At 41.1% G+C, this 12,674-nt stretch overlaps 1 protein-coding gene across 1 annotated transcript in view; it reads left to right on the forward strand.

The window, feature by feature from the left end:
- KCNQ5 (potassium voltage-gated channel subfamily Q member 5) overlaps positions 1-12,674 on the forward strand; it is a 564,859-nt gene that overhangs the window by 474,081 nt on the left and 78,104 nt on the right. Inside the window, exons 7-8 of the mRNA XM_007669803.4 lie at positions 3,895-3,990; positions 12,466-12,560. Coding sequence (XP_007667993.1) covers positions 3,895-3,990; positions 12,466-12,560 — 191 coding nt within the window. The remainder of the gene's footprint in view (positions 1-3,894; positions 3,991-12,465; positions 12,561-12,674) is intronic.

Raw genomic sequence — 12,674 nt, forward strand, 5'->3', positions numbered from 1 at the left:
TGGGGTGATTCATCAATCAATCAGTCAATTGTTTTTATTAAGACCTTACTGTGTGCAAAGTCTGAGTTGGTAGACACATAGCCTGCCCATAAGAAGCATATTTTAAAGGAAGACCTAATTCTACTGCTTTAACAGAGTAAAGCAGGGCTCTATAATAGATTTATCTTGTTCAGTCTTTCTAACACAGTCATTATAGACGATTCCACAAGGAACCTGGATGCCGACGATGTTAGTCAATGGTTCCTGTCCTCAACTCAGAGAGTGATGGACATATTGAAAGTCCAAGGGGTAAACCTTCAAGAGTTTCTCTATGGAGAGATGACTGTTCCCAGAAGCTAGTGTGCAAGAAGACACGCAAATAACCTTAAACTGCTTTGCGGTCAACCAACCTGACACTTTGGGCTGATGGGAAGCCTGAAGAAAGACAAAGTAGTATATCAACCTGCATTAGAAAAGCAGTCATGACCAGCAATCTTAATTAATAACATGGAATCAAATGCCATCATAGAATTCTATATTCTAGGCAGCAGAAGGAATGATCATATGATAGGTGAGAGAAGATAAAATTAACTCAAGAAGGCCAGGATATCCTCTAGGAGACTGTCAGAATGGGAGCAACATGGCATCAGTCTTTCAGCCTAATCTGAACTCTAGCGCTTCAGTTGCTTTCCATATGACTGTGAAACCTGGAGTCATAACAAGCACCAATTCTAGCAGCATCAATTACTTGCCGAACTCAACATCTGGGAACCCAAATAATTGAATCGTTCCACTCAACTGAGTTTATTTTTTTTTTTGGAAAAATTATTTTTTTATTACAGTAGGTCGGTATTTTTAGTCCAGGGTGTCAGCATGCGGTGCTTGCCAGATACAAACATGCAAACTCTAGAAAAATGTTTTTGGCTGTTGGGGAATTTTTGACTCTTGGCTAGGGCATTTAAAAAAAGATATATGAAAGCAAATTAAAACTCTATGAAGAGAAGTAACATGTGGCACTAGAAATGATAGTCAATCATGGTTTATAGCTTTTCTGGAACAGATTTATTTGCAGTGAGAGGGTATTTACATTTCCAGATCCATTTGTGTTAAAAGAATATGACCTTAAGGGTTTTTAAGTGTCAGATGTTTTATTCTTTATCACAGTCATCCATTTTCTTAATGAGTAGCTCCTGTTTATTCAAAATGTAGAAAAACATAGCAGCACATTTCTCTCTTTCACACAGTATTGTTTATTTTTCTCTAACAGGGGCAAAAGCAGAGCTTGCCCTTCTCTCATCATCCAGGTCTCTGGTTACTTAAGATAATCAGTAATAATAGTAATGGTACTCAGAAGTCTGGGAAATATATCTTTCTGCTCTTGAACCTATTAAGCAGAAATGGGAATATCCATCTGTACCATATCATGGCTACAAAGTCACTGGGGCAAACTATGTACAAGGGGCTTTTTTCTTGACATATGGATTTAGGATCCCCAGAATTGTTCAGGTCCTAGGCCTTCCCTTCTCTCCCTAGCTCTCGCTCTCTCTCTCTCCTCCTCCTCCTTCTCTTCTCCCTCTCTCTTTCTCTCTCTCTATCTTTCGCACGCAGCATCCCCCAATATTTCAATATAGCAGTATTCCGGACTTTATTGCCAGGATTAGACTATTGGTTACCGATGAAATATCACCAACAAGCATGCTTCTAATTCATTTCCCATTCCACAAGAGCTTGTTTTAGAGAGCCAAAGGAGCTGTTGTGTAAAGTGTGTCTTGTGGGGAGCATTAATCCTGATTGATTATCATTTGGGAAACTATTTTTATGCTTCCATATGAATTTAGGGGTTTGAGCATAGTCTCATAAATTAATGGGTCATGCTAGTGGTTCATGCAGTCAATATTCTTTCGAGATGCTTGAAGAAACCATGTGATAGTTGCCCTCTTTTTGACATCTGTCCTTATAGTTGATGATCTATCATCTACCAACTTTTTATGGTATTTGTTAAGCACTTATTTTGTGCCAGGCACTGTATTAAACACTGGGGATACAAGCTAATAATAATGTTGGTATTTTGTTAAGCGCTTACTATGTGCAGAGCACTGTTCTAAGCGCTGGGGTAGATACAGGGTAATCAGGTTGTCCCACGTGAGGCTCACAGTTAATCCCCATTTTACAGATGAGGTAACTGAGGCACAGAGAAGTTGTGACTTGGCCATAGTCACACGGCTGACAAGTGGCAGAGCTGGGAGTCGAACTCATGACCTCTGACTCCAAAGCCCAAGCTCTTTCCACTGAGCCCCGCTGCCAAGTTAATCAGGTTGGGCACAGTCCATGTCCCACATGAGGCTCACAGTCTTAATCCCCATTTTACAGATGAGGTAACTGAGACACAAAGAAGTTAAGTGACTTGACCAAGGTCGCACATTAGTCACGTAGCAGAGCGGGAATTAGTACCCAGGTCCTTCTACACCTAATTCTTCAGTACAACTGAATTGATAGAGATGTCCCCTCTCCTCCAGGAGCTTACATTCTAGAAGGGGAGACAGATATTAAAATAACTTATGGATATGCACATAAGTGCAGTGAGGCACAAGGGTGAATACCTAGTGCTTAAAGGGTACCAATCCAAGTGTGCAAACAACACAGAAGGGACAGGGTGTATGGGTTATAAGGGTTTATCTGGGGAAGGTCTCTTGGACATGTGGTTTCAATAAGGCTTTGAAGGTGGGGAAAATGGTGGTAAGCATGGAGGGGGAAGGAGTTTCGGGCCAAAGAGAGGATGTGGGCAAGGATTCAGTTGTGAGATAGATGAGATTGAGGTACAGTGACTAGAATGGGATTGGAGGAGCGAAACATGTGGGTTGGATTGTAATAGGAAATCAGCAAAGTAAATTTGGAGAGTGTGAGATGACTGAGGGCTTTAAAAGCAAAGACCTGGAGGACCAAAAGATGAGGTTCTTGATGTATGAAGAAAAAAGATTTCATACCTTTAAAACGAAGAACCATAAACTGCAGTTGAAACCTACTCTTGGTATTACTAAAGGCAATATCTTTGATGGGAAAAATCAATCACAATGATAGGGAGTTTTGGAGGAACGCAGTAGTTCACTTTCCTAAAGACCTATTCCCTGAACTGGGTAAGCTATTCTGCAGAAACTGGGAAAGGATGTAGAATGCTGGGAGTTAGAAGAAATTACCATCAGGTTCTTGTTGAACTGATAGATACACAGAAGTTCCTCTGATTCCTTTCTGCCATGTCTACAAGAGCAAAATGAAACAGAAAGCTAGAGAAACTGCTGATGAACAGCTCACAGTAACAACCCGTGTGGATATTTGCCTCCCATCAAAACTGGGTTTCAAGATGAAAAAGGGACTTTTGAACCTGAATTATCCAGGAAATTGCCTCAGCCTCACCCTTTAATTCCACTTTACCTGTGAAAATTTGCAACTTCACCCCTATGTATATAGAGCTGGACCTATCTGCATGAAGATAACTGCCTAACTTTAAATACCCACTTTTGTTGAATGCACTATTCATAACTCATCTAAAATAAAAGGTACTATGAAAAGCCAAAATGTCATTGTTTCATGCTTTTGCAAAAGCATAGAAAAGCTTGTGGCATTAGCATAATCTAAAAATACCTCAGGAATGGCAATGTAAAACATTGCCAGGCCTACTTGGTTTGCTAATTAATACAACGATGAGAACTTCTACTAGTATCTTCTAATAAAGTGGCATTTTTGAGCATTGTGTTAAATTCTAGGAAATGTGCTGTTTTAAGCATTCTTAAAAATAATTCATTTTAGGAAGGGTTACACATTTATCTCAACCTCAGAATAATTTTAGGGATTTAGGATGCTAACCTTCATGACACTGTTTTCCAAAATGTAAAAATGACTATTTGTATTCCATTCCAGGGCATTCTTGGCTCAGGATTTGCATTAAAAGTACAGGAACAGCATCGACAGAAACATTTTGAGAAAAGAAGGAATCCAGCTGCCAGTCTAATTCAGGTAAATGTCAAAGATGTAGCTAGATAACAATAACCTTTTCTTAAGTGTTGGTTAGGTACGTTTTACAATCTGCATCTCATTGCTTTGCAGAAACGTTATTTATTCGCCATAGATGGATCTAAATGTACCGTGGTCCATAACAGCTTGGATCTCTGGATACAAAATTTGTGTTTCCCGTGCACATTTCATGCACTGTTAGACCTTAGATGAATAACAGTGTCAATAAGGCCTTTCGAAGGATACTGATTGTATGCTTTCTTGAATGTGTTTTTTTTTTAATGAATGATGTGTAAAAGCAAGATTGGTTATTTAAGTGGCAAGTTCAACAAGAGTTGAACACGGCATTAGCTCCCATATTCAATTACTCCTCCTGGCTAAACAAATGACAAAGGTCTGGCAAAAAAAAAACAACAAAAAACTATCTGGTTAGAATGTACCAGTTTGCCTTTTATTGAATTATGCATAATATCACCTACTGCAGTAGTTTCAAACTACTCTCCTACTGCTTTGTTCTGTGGCATGCTAGAGGAATGGTAGATGTCAGTTATTTGAAAATTCCATTTCATTAAGAGTCAGGGTTGAGCAGAAGGGGGCTTTGCATAATCCCCCAGTGGCTCCTGTAAAGCCCCTCTAGAGACTCCAGAAAGATCTGGGAAAAGTAAGTAGTCAGCAAAGGCAACCCTAGCCTCCCCTTAACTTAGACTACTCTCAGATTAAGAGACAATTTTATGCTGGGACTGTTGTTTGATGAAGAGGTCTATTTGTTAGTCATTTTCAGCCCTGCCACTGCCCAAGGCAACTTTGCTTAGGAGTGTTAAGGAGAGCTAATGTGAAATGACTCCGAGTTACTTAGGTAGTCTGAAAGTAAAGGAACATCCAATAGTGGGGAGAGGTTGCTCACTGATCAATGATGAAGTGAGGTTATTTGCTAATCAGACTTGCCAGAGAGGACTCAGACATCATAGATTACTTCCTCGCCAGGGACAGGTCGGCCGAGATTGGTCATGTATGTAGTACATCTGAAGTGCCAGTTGGGAAAGTCTTCTGATTTATAAGAGGTCAGATAGCACCAGTTTATTGCATTTTTACTGATGGTACTGAATACTGTGAAGTGTCAGTATTTTTTAAGGAGAAAACGAAAGAGGAAAAAATGAGTAGTATACTTGACAAATATCCTCCTGCAATATAATGGTATTTTTAGTTAACATTTAATATTATTTTTATTTGGCCTCAATTTTCTTGGAGCATTAAGAATAATGGTTTTCCTGTCTATCTAGTATATGAAAGCTAATATAGACTGTCAAGCAGGGTTTTTTTCATCCTGACCAGTTTAGTATTAGTTCTTAAAAGCAGATCAATAAGTACTTAGTGAGTGCTTTTTCTGTGCAGAGCACTGTATTAAGTGCCTGGGAAAGTACAATCAGAGTTAGTAAATACGACGGTTGCCCTTAGTTTACAGTCCGGCAAAGGTTCATGTCAGGTCATTAAACAAACTCTCAAGGGATGTCTTATAATATTATATTACAGATATACATGGATGGTTGAAAAATTTATAAAATTGAAATACAATAGTAAGTTTAGAAAATTAAAATGTAGTAACAAAAGAAGAGATTGAGTAGGGTTTATGAGTCAGTAATTGCTTGTCCTTTTGCAGTCTATAAAATCCATCATCTATAACAGAGTAAGCTACTCCTGCAACAGGTTTGGAACGATTGGAATTGTCTGAATTCCCACTCGTAATTACCACCCCTCTCACCATTCTACACCTTCCTATGCCCTCTTTTCCTACTGATCCACTTTTCCCAAACACTATCTCTGCTCTCTCCAACTAACCCCACCAGTCACTTCTTCCACTTCTCAGTCTACCCATTGACTCTGGGTACACAACACACCTAAATTAGATCTGCTGGGATTACAGCTGTCCCTGGGCCCCCCATCTGATCTTCCTTCACTTATTTGAAGAGGTTAATTTACCACACAGGATCCGAAACTGTATTAAAACCTCCCCCAAGAGATGGAGAGAATTCTCCTGAAAAATCAAAACCAGTATCATTTCCTGTCCCCAGCCCCATTGTCCCTGCTGCAAGAGGAGTGGAAGCTGGAACCGTTGTGTCTCCTTGCATACAGACATTTCTATTCCTAGGGATGCAGAGCTATGGAGGGGGACAGAGAGGAGGCAGAGGAGGGGGTCTGGGAGGGCTAGCTTAGCTCACCAAATGTCCCACCTTTCCCACCTATGCCCCTTTGTCGATAGTTTGGCAACTACGTAATTTAAACCACTTAAAAAATGGATGAGAAGAAGAGAAACTGTAGTTCAAAGTGACACTACTCTTAAATGGAACCTTCTCTCCCATATCTTCCTGTTCCCTCCTGATTTTTGCACCTCCACTTGTCCTCTCTTCTTGACTTCTTCCCTTTCTTCATTTTTGACTTGCTTCCTATCATTGTTTTCCTTGCTCTAGTCTTCTATTTACTTTCTGTATCTTCTTTGTTCTCTTCCTCTCTTGCAGTCACTCGTTTGTTTTGGTGTTTTTGTCTCTCCTCTTCTGTTTCTTCTGTCTTCTCTCTTTTCTTTTCCTTTTACCTAATCATTTTAGCTACCGCCTTTTTTCCCCCTTTTTACTTCAAAGTTAAATATAGTTTCCCTTTTTCACTTATTTTTAATCCCAGTTTCAAAATAACACAACAGAATTAAATGTGAAGAACATCATCTCTTGATGAAGGGGAAGAGAGTGGTACATAGGAGAAGCAGCGTGGCTCGGTGGAAAGAGCACGGGCTTTGGAGTCAGAGGTCATGGGTTCAAATCCGGGCTCTGCCACTTGTCAGCTGTGTGATTGTGGGCAAGTCACTTAACTTCTCTGTGCCTCAGTTACCTCATCTGTAAAATGGGGATTAAGACTGTGAGCCCCACGTGGGACAACCTGATTCCCCTGTGTCTACCCCAGCACTTAGAACAGTGCTCTGCACATAGTAAACGCTTAACAAATACCAACATTATTTATTATTATTATTACATTTTTAAGCTTTTGAAACAAACAGGTGGCGCTATGAAAAAGTAATATTATTTTTCCCCTTCTGTTCCTCTCCAAGAGTTTTCCCTAATTCTGGATTGATCTCTTTTAGTCCCTGGGAGAATTTTCACTGGTGGTTTAATTGTTTTCAGAGCACCTAATGAATTCTCCTCAATGCCACTGTCTTTTAATCTTCTGTCACTGTTGAGCATATCTGTTCTGCTGTGTGTGTGAAATAGGGGCCCTTTGCAGAATTTCTAGTGGTAAATAGTAGTTGTTATGAGAGAAAATGAGAAAGGAGCTTGACGTGGCTGACACGAATCCTTTCTGTCAGGCTTTAAAGAGAATGGAAAAAGAAATTAGTTCACTATTCCACCGACCTCTGTTGGTTGGACTTGACTGGAGCTGCTCTAATCAACAAGCTAGTGAGATTGGGTATCCAGTCTCAATTTCTGATCCATTTCTTTATTAACCAATCTTGTTTTGTTCTCGATTGGTAAAAGCTCATGCCAGCAAGATCAGAGAGAAGCCGATTTGATTCACCTTTAAATGAGAAGAGTTGATCCAGCACTGACAGAGCGGGAGGGTATTTTAAAATGATTTAGAATTTTTCAAATAAAAAATTCCTCTGAGATCTACATCTGTACAAGGCTTACTTGCCCCTTGGTGCTAAAGGAATGCTTGCCTAGTGGAATGAGCATGGATCTTGGAGTCAGAAGACCCGGGTTCGAATCCCTGCTCTGCCACTTGCCTGTTAAGTGATCTTAGACATGTGACAACTTCTCTGTGCCTCAGTTTCTTCATCTATAAAATGGAGATTCAATGCCTCATCTGTCTCCCACTTAGACTACGAGCCCCATATGGGACAGGGATTGGTTCCATTCTGATTATTTTGCACCTACCCCAATTTTTAGTGTATGCTTAGCACACATCAAGCACTTCTTTTCCTTTTTTATGGTAACTGTAGAGTTCTTACTACGGTCCAGATACTGTGCTAAACACTGGGGTAGATACAAGATAGTCAGGTTGGACACATTCCCTGTCCCACATCGGGCTCACGGTCTTAATCTCCACTTTTACAGACAAAGTAACTGAGTCCCAGAGAAGTGAAGTGACTTGCCCAAGGTCACACAGCAGAGGAGTGGGAGACTCGAGATTAGAACCCAGGTCCTTCTGACTCCCAGGCCCATGCTGTATCCGCTAGGCCACGCTGTATCTCATAACACTTGAGTGTTAAACACTTAACAAATATCACAGTTACTTTTATTATTATTCTCATTATTTTCATTATCATTGCTATTATAACTTATGAAGCGAGTGCTGGGCCAATAAAGTGAGTGAATATTTTTGTAGTCAGACTTCACAAGACTCCAGAGCTCATATGAGGACCCCTGAACATCACTGCATTGTGCAACCGTATCCAAGGCTTCTCCATTTCTCAGTACCAGTACTCTGCAGCCGAGACACCATTCATTCAATTGTATTTATGGAGAGCGTACTGCATGCAAAGCACTGTACTAAGTGCTTAAGCACTACACTAGGAGCTTTTCAGTGTAAGCCGACTGCCAGCGGAGAGAGGGAAGCAACACCGGGCTTCTGGCACTCCTGCCCTCAGCTGCTCATTGAGCCAATTCCCCTGCTTTCAGGAGGCGCATACAAGTTCCCAGTCTCATGATCACATTTGCATGGGCTCAAACAAGTGACTTTGTGACATTTCCAAAATACTACCACAAGATACACCATTTCCCAATCCCTTATTGTGGGGAAAGAAAAGCCAAAACGTTATGACTTTAAAAAAAACTTTTGAATTAAGGCATTTGTTTGGACAAGATCCTTTATTTTTCTTCACAGAGAACCAGCCAAAACATAACAAAACTGCTCTATGAATGTTCAGATGATTGAGAAAGCACAGTGAAATTCCTCAGTATTGCAGGGTTTAGAAATGCAGTAAAGGAAATATGTTCTTTTCTAAAGGTTTGCTAGTTCGTTTTGTCATTTTCTACACTTATTTTTTCAATTATTCGAGCAACAAATCAATCAATGTATTGAGCACTTATTATGTGCAGAGCCCTGTACTTGGGCAGAGTAGAGGAACAGATGACCTCGTGGCAAGAGCGCAGGCTTAGAATCACAGGTCATGGGTTCTAATCCCGGCTCTGCCACTTGTCTGCTGTGTGACCTTGAGCAAGTCACTTCACTTCTCTGTGCCTCAGTTACCTTATCTGTAAAATGGGGATTGAGACTGTGAGCCCCACATGGGACAGGAACTATGTCCAACCCTATTTACTTGTATTTACCCCAGTGCTTAGAACAGTGCTTGGCACATGCTAAGCACTTAACAAATACCAAATTATTATTAATTATTACTATTACAACGTAGGGTTAGTAGACACATTCCCTGGCTACAGTGAGCTTACAGTCTACAAGGGGGACAGACACTAGGAGAAGCAGTGTGGCTCAATGGAAAGAGCACAGGCTTGGAGTCAGAGGACATGGGTTCTAATCCCGGCTCCGCCACTTGTCAGCCGTGTGACTTTGGGCAAGTCACTTAACTTCTCTCTGCCTCAGTTCCCTCATCTGTAAAATGGGGATTAAGACTATGATCCCCAAGTGGGACAACCTGATCACCTTGTAACCACCCCCCCCAGCGCTTAGAACAGTGCTTTGCACATAGTAAGTGCTTAACAAATACCATCATTATTAATATAAATAAATAAATTGTGACTATATAAATAAGTGCTCTGGGACTGAAGGAGTGTGAAAAAAGAGTGCAAATCCAAATGCAAGGGTGGAGCAGAAGGGAGTAGGAGAAGAGGAAATAAGGGTTTAGTTGGGGAAGGCCTCTTGGAGAAAATGTTCTTTTAATAAAGGCTTTTAAGGCTGTAAAGTGCCATAAAAGTTTGCAAAGATCTCTGAGAAGTCCCTGCTAATCCTTTTCCATGCAGTGAGTTAGTATGGCTAGGTCAACACGAATAGGCAGAATTAACAAGATAATATCTTAATTATCTATAAAACTAAGAAAAAAATTGTGTTTGGAGGGTCTGAATGGTCCAGAGAGGCTCTCTACACATTTTAAATTTGTTAGGTGATTGCCACCTCTGTCCTTTGCTTAGACCTAGACGGATTTGAGTCTTGAGGGATTTTGCAGTATCCATTACAATACACAAATTACGTTAGTTATGAGGACTGCCTCCTGGGCATTATGCTTTCCATTGTCATCGGGGATCAAACTGACTCCTCAAATGACATTAACCTTCTCTTCCATCTCCCAGTTCCCCACAACTGCTTGAAGAGTGCAGGAACTCTCTTAACAAGAGGATTTCTCTAAGCTCATAGCCCAGCTTCCAGCTTCCCTTCCTTCAGTGGAAGATAAGAAGCACTCGATCTACACCGTGATAAATTAAAGTCTCCATTCACCTTGAATCGCTCTGGCAAGATGACTAGCAGGGACTGCAAAGCCAGGGGAGTAGGGGGATTATGAGAGAGACAGTTGACTTCCTGACTGTCAGTCACATCTAGAGACAGCTAGAAAAGAGAATGCCAAACAGAGACGGCAGGATTAAAGCTGAGAACAGCACCCCAGTGTTCTCTCTACATTTGGAGTCACTGCAATACTGAAGCAGTTAAAACATTATTACGCCTGCGATGACTGGGACGGAGTGTTGCATTAATGTAATCATTTAACAGTTAGCCTCCAACAGTAAAATGGAGACATAGAGCAATTTATTATTTCTCGGCTACTCCAATTAACAAGAAAATGAGCACTTAAAGAACCGTGGCCTGACAGTTATTTTAGTGAACAGGAATAATGGAACCTCCTCTCCATGTCTACTCTGTCTTAAATTAGCTAACAACATCCCCGAGATGGGTGCCACTTACAAGCCACTTCTAATAGGAGAGGGAAGTGAAGAAAACTGGGTGGAGGTTGGGATAGATTTGAAATAATAGGGAAGAGGAGCCGACCTCGTTTTGAAGAGAATTTTCCATCTTTTGCGACTGTAACTTGCCCCCCGCCTGCCCCTTGCTCTTTAAATCCCTAGCAGGTAATCTTCCCTCGGTCCTGTTTTTTTGCCAGCTCAATGGCAATTGCAGGTTCCAGGGCTGTGGCATAATTGAGACTCCACTTTAACCTTGTTTCAGAAGACCGTTGTCCGAATCTACACTGTTCCTGCAGAAATCATTTTAATAAAGCTGCCATCTTAGGTGTCGCTCCAGGGAAGAAATCTGGGGTTCTCAGCAAAGGAGCAGCAGTTCCAACAAATGATCGATACCTTTTCACATGATTACTCTGAATCATTTTGCAGATTACATGCATTCAGCTATTTGAAATCATTAAAGAAATGCAGACTCCTGATGCTTGAACATGACCTGAAACTAGTTTCACCACATTTTCTGTAAGAGAGTGAGAAATCAAATAAAATCAACTCAAGAAAAGGTCCCCGCCGGTCCTTATAATCCTTAGCGACCACGTACATCTGGGTAAACAAGGACTGGGAACTGCCAAAATTCCTCCCTTGGTCCTGGAGACTGAGAATCTTTCCTTGAGAAGTCTGAGGTTATTTTTAATTTTTAATTAGAAACCCTTTCATATCCAGCGATGTATCTGCTCTGGTGCTTGGGAAAGCATATTTTATCACATTATCATGTTCTTTAGGTTTGCATCTAAAAAAGAGCAACGTTGAGGATATGCTGATTAGAGCCATTTTGCTCAGGGGCCTTTAATAAACAGCTTGACATTTCGGCTAGTTACAACACCATCTCTCTCCAAGCTCATAGATGAAAGCTCAGGAGATTTCCCTTGGGAACGTGACTCATCCCTAGGTAATCATACTCCAAATTTTGAGGCTTGATCCCCTCCCCCGGCCCTTTATAATGCCCACAGCTGCCCTGCCATCTTTCCCTGCTCCTATTTTGTCTTTGGTTCTCCATGACAAAACCTCGGCTCATGCTGCCACAGCCAGAAGTTTCACAGAATTAAATCACTGAGTAGGCACCTTCTAATCAGCAATCCTATCTTTGAGAGCTCTGGAGCTGGGTAAAGTTCTCGTCAGGCCCCCACACTTTCTTCGAAATTGAGCTCGGGCCTTCAGGACGTTTAACCCAGTTAAGTCAGTCCAACAGGCCGGGTTCTTGGTGTGAGCAAAATGCAGAGTGTTCAAGAATCAATTGACAGCTTCTTTTATTTCATTCCTTGTTGGTTCCCTTGTGCTTTTCTATTGTTTCCTGATACCAGGCTGCTTGGAGGAATTATGCTACTGACTCCAGACGACCAAGCTTGACAGCCAGCTGGCGATATTATGAAAGTATTCTTCCATTCTTCAGGCATGTATCAGTGCTATGAGTGATAAGAAAAAAGCCCCGACTTGTATTGGTTTACTAATCTGCTTTTCCATTTTTTTTTTGTTTTGTCCCCTGCTCCCTCTTGCCTTGTTTTTCTTTTTTTACCACATCTCCTGCACGTAGTGTGTATGGCGTAGTTATGCGGCTGATGAGAAGTCGGTTTCCATTGCTACTTGGAAGCCTCATTTGAAGGCCTTGCATACCTGCAGCCCTACAAAGTAGGTAACAATATGGCAGCCAGTGCTGTACTTGGTGTCTATTTGGCTTTTTAAAAAATTAGTATCAATGTTTGGCTTGTCTCGTTCCTTGTTTTTCCTTAAGAGTACCTACTA

The sequence above is a fragment of the Ornithorhynchus anatinus genome, chromosome 1, assembly GCF_004115215.2.
Source record: "Ornithorhynchus anatinus isolate Pmale09 chromosome 1, mOrnAna1.pri.v4, whole genome shotgun sequence".
Lineage (NCBI taxonomy): Eukaryota > Metazoa > Chordata > Mammalia > Monotremata > Ornithorhynchidae > Ornithorhynchus > Ornithorhynchus anatinus.